Here is a 17,772-nt window from a genome sequence, read left to right as displayed (position 1 = left end):
GTTGGTATATTACGTATAAATAAAAAGTGCTCATATTTTCTTAAACTATATGTATAAATACAAAATTAAAATAATATAAGTCTGAGATTTCAAATACAGTTTCAAACAATACATTTTGTATACTAATAATATGTAAGTGTTTTTTTAAAGCTTTAATGGAGCCTTAACTCAATATCTTTCTATCTGCGCATGCCTTATTTTGTTACTTCCTTAAAATAACATATATACAAATATGTATGAAATCTAAGATGATAACCAATCATCACATAGTTATACAATTTTTCAAATGGGAAATGAAAATTATTGAAAATTGCATCATTTTAAATTTTTTTAAGTCTTAGGTTATAAGTAATTAACTTTTACGAAATTGCATTCATCAAGTCATCATTAATAATAGTTGGCAAGGAACTGGAAGACAAGGTAAATTAATGATTTGTAATTATTTAAGTTGTTATAAGAGGTCCCTCGAATAAAGATTTGTAACCACTAGCTACACTTTTATTGTATGTATCCATTTAAGTTATTTTTAAAATACGGTATTTTTCAGCAGGATGAGATCTGACTTGTGGATTTTCTTTAAGACATGGCATCAAAAGTGCATTCGTTTTTTTTGTTCTTGGACGAAGAAATGCCCCTTTCATAAAATGCATATTTGCATAATTGGAAAATGCCAAAAATGCCGGAAAAAGTAAATGAAATATTTATGAGGAAATACGAGCATTTGCACATTTTTAAAGCTAATTGCACCAGTATTAAATTAAGCATCCACCTGCACTTTGAAATGCACATAAATAATTTTTATTTCGACCAATTGTATGTTAAATCTTGAACTAATACTTTGCCGTTTTAGTTTGAAGTATATGACAAATTTAAAGCAATTAATATAACAGGAGAATAAAGTACGACCAATCCCACAGAAGGATTTATCGGGCAGATCGTGAAAATTCCCACGCATCGTTAGTTTAAACATCGATTTTAAGATTTATGACAATATCTCAATGTATACAGTTTAAAACGCAAAATTTTAGAACAGAACCCTTATTTTGAAAGCTATTAAATAAAATGTGTAGGTTGAACGGATTAGCATGACCAATGCATTGGTTCCTAAAACTAGTATGTTAAAGGTAAATTGAAGTATATTTCCTTTATAAGGATAAAAAGCCGAGTCGATTTAGCCATGATGGTCTTGATAAAGAATATATTCTACCTATTACTACTCAACGAATAAATTACATTTATTTAATTTACGAGTTACTCGTATAACTACCTAAAATTCGCCGGGTGAACGGCCCCCTTAATAATGTATAATTTGATATGTATTTAATAAGTTACATTTGCAGTGGCATTACGACTTGTTGAGAAACATGCATTTTGTACGGTTTTATCAATATATATTGCAATATTAGAAAGTCTTTTTTCATTATACAGCGACATCTACTGGTAGGATTTTTGTTTTGAAAAAAAAATATAACAAAAATATTTATTCAAAATATCTTTAAATTTTTTTTCCAAATTAAAAAGATACCAATCTTGTAGTGTTAAAGAAAAATTTGATTTTTTATTGTGTATTATTTTGTTTTGGTAACAAATAAATGTATTTTAAAAACTTACCTATTGCGGACAAATAGGATCTAGCTCGAATAAACTAAGGCTCATAGGTTAAGGGTCGAGGTAATTTTTGTCTCAACTTAATTAAAATTGAAAAAACTAAATTGATCTTCACGAACTCTTCTTATGGCTTTGGAATGCCTAAAAGATTTATTAAATTCGAAACCCGAAGTTTAAATTCAAACAATAAACTGATATTGAGTACCAAAACGTTTTTCATTTCACATTTAAATTTATGCATGCATTTTTTAAAATTTGTAGCATTATTATATAAAAGTTATTCATTTTTATCGAAATTCTTCCGAAATGACAGGGATATCCACGTATTCAAACATATATTAATCCGATGCACTTAACAGAGGCGATAATATATTTGGAACATTCAGAATTTTAAAATAACAACGGGAAAATGCATTGCAGCCGCATATTGGTAAGTATTAAAAAAAGCGGTATATCGTAGTTAATGAAGGATGGAAATCCGAACAAATAATCAGATGGTACATTTTTTCTTTCCAAGTATTTTTAGTTTTTCTCAGCAAAACGTAAAAAAATGTTGGAAGTTTATACATAGTGATAATTATAATTTTGGTTGGTTGGAAAAGCTTAGTTTGTCTCAATATTTATATTTAAGCTGAGAGTGTCATTTGCAAACATAGTTAGCAATTTAACATACCCCAAAAAGAAATAGAGAATACCAAGAAGAAAATACAATTCATGGCGCCTAAGTGTGTAAAGCCATTATTAAGTCGCAAATATTTAACAAAAATTATTTCATTGCAGATTAAGTATATACAATTAGATGTATTGGTAATATTGGCAACTGTCAGGGCTGGAAATGCAAACTATCTTAGCGCTCGCAGTCGGGAAAGAAATTTAAATAATAATAACGGAATAAAAAATGAAGAATCTTCACATATCCTAAGTTCCGGTGGTGTAAGGACAGTAGGAGAAGTCTTTGTGCCAAAAACATTTTCACTTAACTCACAGGAGCCAACATGTGAACAACTTCGAGCCATGTGGATGTAAGTTTATTTTAAACTAAACTTCAAAGAAAATATAAATAATTTAAACTTTTTCATATAGTTTTTCAAAAAGACAATCCCGAGCCGCAGAAATCACGAATGAAATACCAACGTATCGGGATCCTTTTACTTATAATGTTTGGGAACCTCTTTTATTAAACTCAAGAATATTGGGATCGTAAGTGTTTACCCATGTAGTATTTTCACCAATTACAGGTAAAGTAAAAAGGTAAAATGTGTGAGGATCAGTAGCAAAGTCAATTTTGCATATCCGTTTGATCGCTGAGTTCTCAAGAACTATAAAAACTGGAAAGTTAGGATTTATCATGCAGATTTTTTAAATGCCTGCCTATTTAAACCTATTTAAAAACGAGAAACTTTATAGTCGAGTGCCGCGACTATAAGATCCCCTTTACAGATTTACACAATTTTTTAAAATATTCATTTTGATAGTGGAAATTGACAAAGCGCCACATTTTGTCGAAAAAGCATGATTACTAACTGATTGTGACGTCACTGTCCATGTCAGGCCTTATAACCTAAATTTCTTTATAACCAGCGACTTAAAATATATTTGGTAAATAGATAAATACTGATAAAAATGTTATACAAGGTCAAAGGAAGTAATACATTAATATATTATGAATGCCACAGTTTTTCTCGGTTTGTGGACGTTAGAGTACCCGTGGCAGGATAAAAACTCACTCAAAGCTGCTGGGGAATTTCTTAAATACGTATTTCTAAGCCTAACTTTCTATCATTTTTAGTTTTCCGGGTTTTGTGAGCGTTGAGGTGGGCGTGGCTAGATGGGAAAAAACAATTAGCATTTGGAGCATCATAAGGACATACATGCTTAATCCAAACTTTCTATCACATATAGTTACCGAAATGTCAGCTTTTCTACAAAATGCGAATGCCATCTTTCAAGCTTGGTGGGCGTAAAGGAGGGCGTCAATATCTATCGATTTACCAAAGATTTTTTAAATCGGTAAAATCTTTCGCTATTTATGAAGAAATTTAGGTTTTAAGGCCTCACATGGACAGTGACGTCACAATCAGTTACTCAACATGCTTTCTCTGACAATAGGTGACGCTTTGTGAATTTCCAATAGCACAATGAATATTTTACAATTGTGTAAAACAGTACCGGCTATCTTATAGTCGCGGCAATCGAATATAGCGTTTCTTCTTGTTTTTTTATTTTTAATAAAATGTAGTAGTAAGTATTGGTAGAGTACCTTGACAACGAAGTTATTATATGAATACGTAATTGTAATATGTAATACGTAATATGTAATTCTAATTTGCAGTTTAGACATTTATTTAAAAAATTACTGTAATATTTTTGAATTTTTGCCTCACACTCTTTCATTTTATTTTATTGTTATTAGACTAAGAATGAGCGCTAGAGAAAGAGCCAGGTCGCCCGTCTTTGGTCGTGTTGTAAGCCGAGAGCCAAATACACCACAACGCATTCCACTTGAACACCATCAAAGATTGGCTGAAGTTGGATTAAATGCTCCCGGTTCAAGTCAATCTCGTTATTATGGAGCTGAAACTCGGCCACAAAACGGAGGTTCTTCTTCATCACGTAGATCAAGTAAACATCGATATATGGGAGTCCCAAATGGTGGTACTGGAACTAATACAAAAGAAAATAAAGATTCTGTGGCTATACAAGGCAGTTTTCAAAGACTTAAAGAACTAATCTGGACTGAGCGAGCTAAGGAATTAACAGAGCAACGTAGAGACGAGGAGTTGGCAGCACGTGCTGCTGCACTTAAAGAAATTACTAATGGAAAAAAGTAAGTATAATGGCAAATTTCAAAATAAAAAAAAACAAAAAATTATAATAATTCAAATCACCAGCATACTTGCGAATTATTATCCGCAATCCGGTAGCTTTCCTGATTCGATATTAATGGACGAAAATCGAAGTCCTGACGGAAATAGTTACCAATATAGTGACGATAATCGCATCTCAATATTAAATGAACAAGGTGATAAAAGTAATAAAAATGGATATAAAACCAGCGTCAGAGCAACCACGCGCCGAATCGGCAATTCCCCTGCTTACAATAAAAAGGAAATTCAAGCTAATAAAGAACTTAAAGGACTTTTTCCCGGAAGTAATCGATCTGCACGAATTAAGATTCCAGCAACTGATCTGTTTTCAAGCGATTCTTTTGAAAAAGATGTTTCTGTTATTGGTATTCCAAGGACATACCCAATTCGAAAATCACACTTCAGAGAGCGAAATCGATCATTTCTAAAGGAGGTAACTATTAATTACATTTTTTTTATATAAAAGCCTTTTTAAATTACATTACATTTGGTCTTGTACCGTAGCAGAGAAAACGGTTGGAGTGATTCCATTTTCATAAGATCCAAAGATCTTTGCAACATAAAATACCTGTGATTTACATGCTAGAAAGAAAGCTCAATACCCAATATTTTATTTAATACAAATTCGAAAATATAAACTGATCTATAATACGTTTTAAATTGCTTAATGGCTCGAATAACTTTTTATATCAGGTACTCGTAGAGTAAAAAAGGGTATACTGGATTCGTTGGAAAGTATGTAACAGGTAGAAGGAAGCGTTTCCGATTAAATACTTTTTTATTGAGCGTACTTGATTTGATTGCTTTCGATATTAAATAATAAACATACAAACATATATTGATCGTTTTTTTTTTTGTGATATTAACTAATTAATAATAATAATTAATTGGTTCCTAAAAATGTAATAATTTTAATTTTTCTACATTAAAGCCGCAAATAAATGATCATTTTCACCGCTTTCTAAGAGGATTAATAACATGGAATTTCAAAACGTCGCCACAAGGAATAACAAAAAACAAAATTACTTCTAAAAGAAATGGTTTTCACTCCCAACTGGATAAATTTGAAGACTACAATAACAAACATAATTACAATTATATTACATCCTTGGAAAGTTCCGATCAATTAAAATTGTTTAATAAACAAATACCCGAAACTGATAAATTTGAGCTGGGACTATACGACTTCGAAAATTATTAAACGAGCTAACCTAAGCCCCACAATGTTTAATGAATCTCTTTATTATAAATTCCACCTTATCTCTTAGTAACTTGAAGACAAAGTGTAAATACATCTCATTGTTTATAAAAGTGTATATGCAAACTTGACTAACTTATGGCGAATTTAAATGTCTTCGAATTGGTTTAAACTACATGTGTAGAGAATCAACGATTTAACACCATTTATTAATATTTTGCTGTATGTTTATAGACAAATTCCACATGTCAATATGTTCATATAAATTACTTACTTAAGGTGCATCTTTATATTTATTAAGTTAGAATACATTCAAAACATTTCATTAACCGACATAATAATTTGAATCAAGTATAAATTGAGGCTAAATGATTATTATGATGATTATGATTACTTTAGCTCCGTTTGTTTTTTCGCATTGGTGTTATATATCAAAATCGTTTTCTTTAAAAAAACTCTTAATAGCACAAACTATAAAGATGCACACATTAATAGCTCGAGCAATTGATAGTTTTGAGGATGAACAATACATAATACGTAAATAGTAATGATACTTTTGAAATTCAACTAACAAAATGCTTCCAGCCAATAACAATCAATCGCAAATAAGATTTTATGGGCTTATAGTCAAAATAATTCTGTATTTCGGAAATAATATTAAGCATTTAATTGCTAAAGTTCCACATTCACGGAAGTACCTAGTTAAAAATGATGTAAAGCTAATGTTTTACTAAACATTACTGAAAACATATCACGATCTTTAAGTAGATTTTACTTTTCAGTCGCGTATACAAATAACTAACATAACTCTAATGTAAAACAAAAATATGCTATTAAATTACTGGTGTCAAATAATTTTGGAACCCAAGCTCAATAACAAAAACTTTTGTTATTAGAAATTTAGACAATAAATAAGAAAAACAATCGACACTTTGAAGACTTTGTATCCTATTTGTTCTGTCTTCTTCTATCCATTCCATTGGTTATACATATTTATTAAAACAAGAATAGCTTGTTAAAACGTGTCAACAATCTAGAAAATAAAAAACAATAGAACAAAAAAAAAACGCTACAAATACATTACACTGATTTAATCAAAGTTTTGAAAATATCTAGTATGGCTACGTGGTTTAGACTAGCCTACTAAGCAAGGTATATGCAAAAATCGTGTAATATTTAACATATCGAACTATATACAAACTTTTTTTAAAAAAAAAGGTGCTCTGTATTCGTTTAGCATGAACTGTTTATGTGAGCATACATACATATATGTATCGTCATATTTAGTGAGGTTTTATTTAGATCCTTTATTAATCTAACTTACTGTTCAAATCAAAATTTGTATGTTAAGTTCATCATTTATTATATTTTATCAGCACAATAAATGTTTATATTTTAGTTTATTATAGCAATATCATTTTGATCAATATGAATTTATTTATATTTAACGAAAGGAGTTTAAATTTATTAGACTATACAGTTTTAACTAACCTCTAAGTTGAGTTATACAAAATTACATTAAAAATTTACTCTGATGACGTAAACAATTTACATGTGTTGTTAACTGTAAGCCATATTAAAAATTCACTTGGACATGCTTATATGCTTATATTAAATACATAAACAATTTAATTGTAAGTTCTGCGACAATAATTAAAAATTTTATAAAATTTAAAAAACGGACAATAGACATGATGAAAACAAACATTTATAAACGAAATGTATAAGTAACCAATTATACATCATTCACAAAGTCCTGGGGATATCTACGCATGGTTGATGTTTAATAAATCGAAATTATAAAAATAATGCATCATTAATTTAAGAAAATCTTTTATTGTAAAATATGCTGTACATTATAAATTGTAACAAAATAAAATGATATACGGATATTGTAACCCTAGGTAATTCCTATTAATTAGGGTTGGCGTTGAACCTTAAAGAAATATAGCAAAAGAAAAAATATTTGTGCTGTTTGCACAGATTCTTAAAATTCTTAGCTTACAATCAACCGCGAAAACTGTGGCTGTGGTTTTTTTAAAACATAAATTTACTGAAACTTTTTGCGTTTAATATATTCCATGTCAGCCGTCAGCTAATAAACATCTACAAATAAACAAATATAAAGTCAAATATTTTCGATGGCTAGCTAATCACCACAGTTAATTCAGAATCTGTTCGCGAATTAGCGGGATTCATACCATTTTGCTCAGTTTATGGTCTGACTTGAATTTCAGCCATGTTCCTGTTCATGGTAAGACCACTAGTCCAAAGGAACTTTTAGGTCAAAGGAAACTATCAGGAACCATAAGTACGACTTTAAGAGCTGGTATTAAGCTTATGTACATATTCAATGCCACCGCAGCTGAAATTTATTTTATCATTCAGCTTCGCTCTACCCAATATTTAATATTAAAATTTATGTTTTGGTTTGATCTGTATAACATTTTTTGTCAATAGATTATTAGATAAGATTATATCCACTTGCCAGAGATATCACCATATCGTCATTGCTAATAATACCAACAATGTAAGTTACACTTTGTTTTAAACTTTAATTTTATTTTTAATTTCAGAATTCATGAAATAATAATTAAGTTGATAGAAGTAATCTATATTAGTAGGCTGTCATTTAATTAAAATAATTATAGTGAACGCCTACGTTTGGCGTACTCATATTGCTTGGAACGTATGTTGGTCCAGAAGTGCATTTCAAGCAACTCCGTTTTCGTGGTCTGTGCTGTGTTTTCGATCCATGGCAGTGCATTGCAAAACGAAGTTCCTGTGCCATTTCTGAACACAATGATTGATTTTCGATATTCATATTTTTTCTGGAGTTCCAACAAAACTCGAATATGGCCACAACAACGGCAAGTGCAAGCCCACAGAGAAGAACAACAAAAACGCCACCTAAAATAATATATTGTTTTTTTTTATTGACTGTTTTATAAAGGATCGTAAATAAATTTTACCTATATTTTCTACTCCAAGTGCATTTGCTTTGGACTCCTTGCTTTTATCATCTCTGTTACAAACATCACCCGTATTTTTCCACCATTTGTCATATAAAATTTGGATTATACCTTTTTCTTGTAGCTCTAAAATGGCAAGAGAAATTTTATCTCTCCACGGAGAACCTTTGGGTGTGGCGATTCCATAGCCCTTAGAATCAAGCAATCCTCCTATTTGGGTTAAATTGCAATCACGTTGAACAGCATAATCCAACATGGTAGATTCCATTAAAAACGCATAGCTTCCTTCCATTACTCTTTTAATACCATCTTCGTATGTTTTAACAAACACAGCTGACTTACGATTTTCCATATAACGCCACATTTTTTGATATACACCAATTTTAGAATCCTAATTAAAAAAGCAATTAAATTTAAAGTAATTATATAAGTGTAAAAAAATAGTTCACTAGACTTAGTCACTTTAACACCTTAAAATTTCCTGATCTATCTAAATGAAAACAAAAATATATGACACAGTTAAGTCCTGCGACTATCAGATGCCTATTATTCTCTTAACCCACTTGTTGATTTCAAAATAACATACTAGCCGCAAAAAACTCTAGACCTATTTTTAAAAAGCAATCTGATAAAACCTTGAACTACGGCATATATATATCAACTGGCGGTGATCTCGCAACTTATGTAAGGCCTTATAATATTAATTATTTTTGTTACACGTAAGGTAAAACAATATATTATTTTCATCGATACGTATGTTAGATACCTAGTCCATTCTAACCCCCTTTAAAACGCGAAAGACTAAAACAAAACTTCAAGTAGTTTTGTACCTAAAATTAATAATAATTATAATAATGCTAATAAAATTTGTTAAATTGGAAGATTTGTAATTAATTAGACTGGGGACTTCACCGTCAGTCATTAAACATGTTTTATATTGTTATTGAAATAATTGGCGCTTGTAAATTGTGTATGCCGTCAATTGTTGCTAGCAAAATTATACGATGTTTCGAGCTATAACGATTATAAGCAGAGTCAAATTTTTTTTATTTTCTTTATGTATCTTTTGGTTATATCGAACTTTTTTTTACAACTACGACTAGTAACACTTATGAATAATACAAAAAAAAAAAAAAATTAAAGTCATCAATTAAAATAATTACCCTGAAAAATGTCATTGTTGATCCACCTTCCAAAGTTCCATATGATATTTCCGTTTGCTCGGCCAAGTCAGTCGCGCTTTCTATTGGTGAAATCATTCGTTCAACTGTCAAAAATGCAGCTAAGTTTGCGGTATATGATGATATAATTATCAGGCAAAAAAAAAACCAGCATCCACCAACAATACGGGTCGACGTTGCCTAAAAAGATAATCATATTTTTATATTTATCTTACGGGTCTCTTCTTATTAATATATTGATATAATACTATCATTAAAAATTAATACAACAAAACAATCCGGAAAGCAAATGAAACATTTAAATTACACTTAATTCGCAAATTGTTGAATCGTTTTCAAAATCTGAAAGTCTAACTGTGTCTTTTGATTGTATTTCAAGCAAACAGTTCAAAAAGGATCAGAATTCTCTGTAACACCACTACCTTAAATGTAATATATTTACTGTAACTTCCTTAACTTATCAATATTCTTCTACAGCAAGACTACTTATTCCACAATTCAACAAGGTCTAAACGTATTGAGGTTTAACAGTTGCACATTCAATAATGGAAAGCCGAAAATCGTCTTTCCTCTTTCCCACTCTTCAAGAAATTAAAAAAAATCTTATTAAGAGATTCTTTACGCATTGTTTTTAGCATTGCATCAAAAATACAATAACCATCGTTTAGAGTTTTCGGCATAGATAAAAATGTTTATATAGTTATCATGGTTAGAATATATACAAACTAAAAGGCTGGTGATACACAGTTTGTCTCCAGCAATATCCCATTTATTCGTTTAGGGCAAATTCAGTTTTTTAAGTTTAACTGTAAAGACATATTCTCAATCAATAAAAACCACACGTAAATTTATTTACGTCATGCAGTTCATAATAACCAAATTATAAAATTATTTTCATGACCTTTGAATTAGCATTTTCAGGTAATTATTCTTTACTTGTTATGCACTGTTCTAAAAACATAATGAAATATTCGTACCCTAGGATATAAGTCAGAGCCTTGTTGCATAAGAGCACCAATGGCAAACCAAAAACTATTTTTTAATGTAAAATTGTTTTGTATTTGAACTAAATCCACTGTATTATTATCCAAAGCATCATGTTCAGCATCATTAGATAGAGGCAAAGGTAATGTAACATGTCCACATAAAGTTTCATTATGTTCAACATCATCAATCGATTTCCTTATTTTGTTGTTTGCATTAAAATATTCAGCATAGTTTTCTGACTTAGTTTTCCGGTTTGTTAATTCCAATTGTTCATCAAAACAATTTTCTTTTTGAATTTCGCGCAATATATGGTCACAAGCTCTTGAACACGGTGGCTTTGAATTAACCCATTCGATCGGTGATAATCGAGCGACAATCCAAATGCAGATTGATACAAAAATATATCCAAATGCAATATAAAACCAAATTTCAACGGCAAGTGGAGAAAGGAAGGAGAAAAATTTCGTTTGAGCTCGATCTGAAATCTAAAAAACAGCATCAAATAATTTAATTATCTTTTTACATTGCGGTCAATATAAAATAAGGACATAATTATATACAAGCATTCCAATATTTATACATCAAAGACTATGGTTGTGTATACCTTAGGGTTAATTCCGGATCCTTGACGTAAAAATGTTCCTGTTATAAACCAAAAACTGTTTGATACGGAAAACTGATTTTCCACTATATCCGTTTCCTTGTAGCATGGGTGGGGGTTTTTCCACTCATATGGAGAAAATCGAGCCATCACAAAGAGCGCGAAAGATACTAATATATAAGCAGCTAGCACATAAAGCCATATCTCGATTGCCAAAGGGTTCATAAAGGAGAACAGTCGTGTAGGTTGACTTGTCGGCACCTATTAAATTATGCCATATATGTGAGGGGAATCTCAAAATTTAAATCCATAAGACTACAGTTTGCATTACTATATATACATATATTTAAAAAAGGAAAATTATATATATTTACCTTAAATAATATACCAATGCCCAAATTCATAAATGGTTTTGTAAAGTCAATAACACTCTCCCGAGCGTAGTTAATTGTCATTGAAGCTACAGCCAGATCAGCACGCTGAGAAGTAATTATTATTAAGAGTTTATAATGAAAAACAATAAAGAACTCTATAGTCGAGTGCTTCGAAATAAATATATATATAGATGACTCTCAATAATAAAGTGTAATGTATCTCAATCATATAAAATTTAACTAATTTATAATATTCTATATCACCCCACATGTACAGTATAGCTTCAAAGTATGACTTTATACTTTAAGTCAGCATGGCTGATACCAACTTCCTATCCCTTAACGTTCCCAATTTGTCAGACTCGACACGTTGATTACACGGACAGGCGGATATGGAATGAAGAATATACATATACGAGGTGTGTTCAAAAAGTAAGGTGACTTTTCAAATTTCTCGGGCAACATATTTTCGATTATCGTTTTTTTTGTTTTGTTATATTGGTACACTCTTCCCTAACATCTGTACCAAGTTTCAATGGAACATCCTCTTTTGTTTGGTTGTGAGAGGCGTAAAGTTACAAGTTGTTTTGCGAGCTCGGCGATTTTTTGCTATCGAAAAATATGGATCAAAGGATTTGCATCAAATTTTGTGTAAAAAATAAAATTAAGTGCTCTGAAACACTTGAAATGTTGACAGTGGCATACGGTGAAACTGTTCTGAGTAAAAAAATGTGTACAAGTGGTACAAACTCTTCCAAGATGGCCGGGAAGATGCCAATGACCAGCCTCGCTCTGGACGCCCAAGCACGTCAACAACTGATGAAAACGTTCAAGCAGTGACGAAAATTGTTTTGGAAAATCGTCGAATCACTATCAGAGAAGTTGCTGAAGATGTCGGTATATCGCTTGGCTCGTGCCATGAAATTTTTTCAAACGTTTTGGGTATGAGTCGTGTGTCAGCGAAGTTTGTTCCGAAATTGCTGAATTTTGACCAAAAGAACCGTCGCATGAGCATCGCTCAAGAGCTGTTGAATGACGTCAACGACGACCCAGATTTACTCAAAAGGGTCATAACTGGTGACGAATCATGGGTATATGGTTATGATATCGAAACCAAAGCCCAATCGTCCCAATGGAAGAGCCCAGACGAGCCAAGACCGAAAAAAGCAAAAAATCGCCGAGCTCGCAAAATAACTTGTAACTTTACGCCTCTCACAACCAAACAAAAGAGGATGTTCCATTGAAACTTGGTACAGATGTTAGGGAAGAGTGTACCAATATAACAAAACAAAAAAAACGATAATCGAAAATATGTTGCCCGAGAAATTTGAAAAGTCACCTTACTTTTTGAACACACCTCGTACTTTATATGGCCGGCAACGCCTTTTTTCTACCTACAGTACGCACTCCTACTGAAGGAATAACGGGTAGAAATATAATTTATCTATACTTTAGTACCAAAATTTTTGTGTTTGTATATATATATGTATGTACTTGCCCTTTCCATTAACTCTTGTACAATTCCATTCCATGAATTAGTCTCTGGTATGTAAACACCGTACATATTATCGGGAACTAATTCAATTTTGTACTGAAATCCAACTTGTTGAGCGATCGCTTTAAGAAGATCTATACAAAATCCTTCAAATCTTATATTTCCTGTAAGATTTTTTTCTTCTTTAACCATAACATATGGCCGTTCCTAGAAATAAATTAAAAGGATACTAATGTAATAAACTTTCTTATAAAATTAACAAACCAAAATGGAATATAATGCGGTATAAAAACTACGTGTTGTATTAAGTTTTTGGTCATTCATAATTAGTTTTAAGAATAAGTAATAAGTTAATGTTAACCACTACCTCACATCAAAATGCAGTCATCTGCAGCACATATTTCGCCACTGCCAGCCTACTGAATTACCTCAATGCGATTTCTCTCGCAATGACTGTGATGGTTATAAAATTACTTACTTTACTTTAACACTTCACTTTCCGAAATCGGCATTTTAAGGCCGAGTTACTCAGCTACAAATGCTTTTAAATCTTATTCTAACCCTTTATTGCGGAAGAAGAGTCCATCCACGTATTCAGAAATTGAGTGATGTTTATATTGATGGCTAACAATTTGCATTAATCTACACAGGCTATTAGTGCATTAACAAAGTAATGGTTATACATCGACCAATGCGCTCCTAGTTTAGGACTAATCGTTTTTGGCGTTTCCACGGCAATGATAAACGCACTAGTGAGGGAGAGAGTGGGTAAATAACACTTGACCGTTCCACAAAGACATTAAGTTAAAATAAAGTTACTATAAACACAACAAAATCTACAGATTAAGCATTTGTGAATTTAAGCAATGGGAAATTTTATGTAGTTTAACTATTAATCCTTTCTTACCATTAAACATTTTTTAAAACCCACCTCTCTTGTCATAACAACTAATGTTATATTTGCAATATTGGAATCGTAGAAAGCTGTTGGGTCCGAGATGTTAACACCACTTACTGGATGCCAATATCCAACCTTTTGAATTTTCTCTTGCTTCAATTTCAGAATATCAAGTTTAAAATTGTTTCGGCGGCCCTCCACGAAATTAATATTGCCTGTTAATCCGTCTGTAATGGCCTGAAATGTTAGTTATTTGGTTTATTATTGTATTGTTTGGCAGCCTAATAATAGAGAACTATTTGTATATATATCTCATCAGAAATAGTATTTAAATATCTTATCTTATATTTATAATTTGAAAAAAAAGTATTTACTTCTTTAACGATAAATAAAAATAATAAAACTTACTGTATTTATGTGGTTATACAATAAAAGCCCATTTTCCCAGGTTTGATCAGAGGTGCAGGAGAGATTTTTGATAGAAAAATTAGGAGGACCATCTAAATTTAAAAAGTGCAACCCAGACGCAAACGCATACACAGAATCAAACATTAGGGCGGACTCTGTCTAAAAATATGGAAAAATTGGGTCATTTTTTGTAGGCTTTTGAGTGCATTTAGTTGTTTACCTGTATATAAGGAATTCCATTGATATTTTCCAATCCATTATGTTGTAATTTCTGCATTTGATCAATAACTTCAAGATATCTTTTGCTATTGACATCGACCAAACGAAATGCAGTTATATTCACGCTGTTATATCTGAAATCCTCTAGATCATAAGTTTCCAAGTCCTGCAAAAAAATTGAAAGGTTGTTTATATATGTAGGCTTTAAACAATGTTCTGACAAATTATGTAATAGACCAAAAATAATTTCTTTTCAGCAATAATCACTTATTATTTATGTACTTACGAATGTTGTGAACATATAATGATATCGGTGATCATTCATTTGAAGTTGCAAAATCTGAAAATAATAATCATATTATCAATACGAATTTATACTTAAAACGCTGTTTCGTTGGGTACCTCTTAAAATTATGGAATGGAAACATAAGTTGCGATTTTTAATAAATTATTTGTTTAAGATATAAAAAAAAATATTAAGTTTAGATTTAAAAAAATGCATATTAAACAGGAGAAAGATACATTTCTATGGTGTGTAACATTTATATATTGTTCATCGAAAATGAAATGAAATGAAATGAATAATTTATTCAGTTAGTTGCAGTACATAAGAGTGTATTATTTGCGCTGGAAAGTATGTAACAGGTGAAAGAAAGCTTTTCGGACTCCGTATAAACGCCGAGATCTCGGTAACTAATTAAACTTAAGTAGGCAGATGTTGAAAAATTTGTACTCTTAATATAATTTCAAAGTTAATAAAGAAATTAAGGATATAAAGCTTTACATAGGTAGTGGCGTCTGTCTGTAAAATAGGAAATGGCTTCAAGTTTATTTAGCCCAATACTTTTGAAAATGGTTAACAAAGTAAGGGGTCACCATTATCCCTGCAATTGGCACTATTGCGTAACTTCTTGCTGCAACTTAGTGTTTATGTATAGCACTAGCATGTGTATATGTATATAAACATGTTAATTCAAAAATCCTTACAGATCTAAAAAAAGTTTTTATGTGGGATGGATTTGTATCCACTATAATTTTGTAAATTTCCTTCTGACGGATTGCTCGTAAGACTTGACGATAGGATTCTGGACTGGCTTGCCTTATATACATTTCAGCTTTCGTCTCTGTGGATGAGTGCATCAAGTTAAAAAGTCCTTAAAAAAGAATATATAAGAAAAATATTTATAAGAACTACATTTCGATGTTTTTGTGTGGTTAGGTATGAACGTTTTTATTTTAAGCAGGAAGTCCTGGCCGAAAAATTGAAGTACAATTCATTTAAATAGATCACTCAAGCGAACTAAATTTATTTATAGCTACGAAAGCTAAACATAAATTAAAATGAAGAGTGTAATTTTATTAAGAAATCAGGCAGTCCAACTGTAACGTAAGAAATCAACGTTTATCTTTAAATTCCATTTTTGAATTTCATAATCCAGATGTAATTAAATATCTATAAATATAATTTTATAACAGGAAAGAAAGCGACACATTTACAAGTTTAATTTGTTTATACATATAAAGTTACATAAATGTAATTTTTGTCAATTTAATCGACTAATTTTCTAATTGTGACTTTTGGATATTTGATAAACTCACAAAGCTGCCTTTGTTAAAAATATTACAAATGATTTTTTACCAAAAAAAAAAATTTTAACGAGGAATATTATAATAATATTTACCATAATCTTCTTCATATATAATTGCCACCTTAGTCCAGTTTAAGTAGACCATTATATCTCTATAAGCTAGAGTTAAGAGAGTGTACGACGGATACAAATTGATTGACAATTCCTTAGAGTTATTTTCAAGATCGATTCGAACTTCAATATGGGGTATGTCATAAGCTTCGCATATGGATTGTACATGTCCAGCAAGAAGAGCATCTGTCGGACCAAAAATTGCCTGAACACCTGCTTCCAACTGGCGACACACTTTTTTGGTGGTGCGAAAAGAGTCATCTCTGGGAACATATTCAATATCGTACACAAGTTGTGTATTAGGAAGAAGTGTTTTTTCCTTATTAATACGATAAATTGCATATTTAAAGGCCGATTCGACACTGCTTTCACGTTCATCTTCGGCAAATATTGCACCTATTAATTGAGCATCAGTAATTGTCGATCTTAGAATCTTAGAAATATTTATGTACGCTTACCTACGCGTATTACAGGGGGCAAGGCATTCGCAATTATGAGTGTTGAAAATATTATGTATAAAATACATATTCTGTTCAGGATATATTGCTCTATTGTGTTTCTCTTTATTATGGTTCCACGTTTCTTTTTAATCTAATAAGAACAAATGTATTAAATCCGCAAAAGTATAAAGAGCGTTTTACCATTATTCGATGTCGGCTATGTAGCAAAAATTACATTCCGTAACTCTTAGTAGTAAGCTTTAAAGGTTTAACAACAGAAATTATTGCTTACGACAGGACATTTAAGAATTGAAGTATGGCTGACCACCACTAATAAAAATACAAACCCACCCTATAACAAAAAATACTAAACGTGAGCTTTAAGCTTTAGGAAGACAAAAAGTGCTTATTTATTGAAAATGCCTATTTTATACTTTTTTCAGTTTCAGTTTCTTAACTTAAATGCAAGAAAGAAAAATGTATATACTACTTAGTAAATACATAAACCGTTAATGTTAAAAGTTAAAAAAAATGTATGTTTATTTTATTTAAACAGGATTAATAATTAATTTTATTAATAAATTATTTATTTATTTTAAGTTAAATTATAAACATACATCTATGAAAATGTAAATGCAATGGATTCGGACATAAGTATTACATTGTCAGCTGTATTGCTTTATAGCCAAGACTTGCTATATGATTAAGTAGTCATATAAGCGAACCCTTTAGAACCAGACGTATAAAATGAATACCTGCCCTTGTCCTTTTTCTAATAAAATTGATGTTAAATCTCAAAATTAGCTTGTATCTTCCTATTGAAC

The 17,772-nt window shown here is 30.9% G+C and overlaps 2 protein-coding genes across 6 annotated transcripts; one reads left to right on the top strand and one right to left on the bottom strand.

Moving 5' to 3' along the window:
• The first annotated feature begins 25 nt into the window (after window positions 1-25).
• On the top strand, window positions 26-4,903 carry LOC108102332. Its single transcript, XM_017207132.2, is given in 7 exon segments — window positions 26-688; window positions 1,922-2,038; window positions 2,389-2,630; window positions 2,692-2,808; window positions 4,022-4,435; window positions 4,500-4,851; window positions 4,853-4,903. Coding segments are annotated over 6 exon segments (1,197 nt in total). The 5' UTR covers window positions 26-688; window positions 1,922-2,017.
• Window positions 4,904-8,208: 3,305 nt separating this feature from the next.
• Window positions 8,209-17,281, bottom strand: LOC108102328 (glutamate receptor ionotropic, kainate 2). Of its 5 annotated transcripts, XM_041818547.1 has the most exons (15): window positions 17,150-17,281; window positions 16,967-17,099; window positions 16,491-16,904; window positions 15,796-15,962; window positions 15,095-15,148; window positions 14,810-14,974; window positions 14,590-14,748; window positions 14,215-14,418; window positions 13,287-13,490; window positions 11,789-11,893; window positions 11,418-11,675; window positions 10,804-11,298; window positions 9,809-10,006; window positions 8,646-9,036; window positions 8,209-8,583 (listed from the first exon to the last, which is right to left on the bottom strand). In XM_041818547.1, the coding sequence occupies exons 1-15, from the start codon at window positions 17,150-17,152 to the stop codon at window positions 8,306-8,308; spliced, it is 3,228 nt and encodes a 1,075-aa protein (XP_041674481.1). In that variant the 5' UTR covers window positions 17,153-17,281; the 3' UTR covers window positions 8,209-8,305. The 5 variants fall into 5 exon arrangements, with proteins under 5 accessions (XP_041674481.1, XP_017062609.2, XP_041674482.1 ...); XM_017207120.2 differs by lacking the exon at window positions 10,804-11,298; XM_041818548.1 differs by lacking the exon at window positions 11,418-11,675.
• Window positions 17,282-17,772: the final 491 nt, after the last annotated feature.

The sequence above is a fragment of the Drosophila eugracilis genome, unplaced genomic scaffold (assembly GCF_018153835.1).
Source record: "Drosophila eugracilis isolate 14026-0451.02 unplaced genomic scaffold, ASM1815383v1 contig_340, whole genome shotgun sequence".
Lineage (NCBI taxonomy): Eukaryota > Metazoa > Arthropoda > Insecta > Diptera > Drosophilidae > Drosophila > Drosophila eugracilis.
Note: the sequence above shows the minus strand (reverse complement) of the source record. Positions and strands in the feature narration are given on the sequence as shown.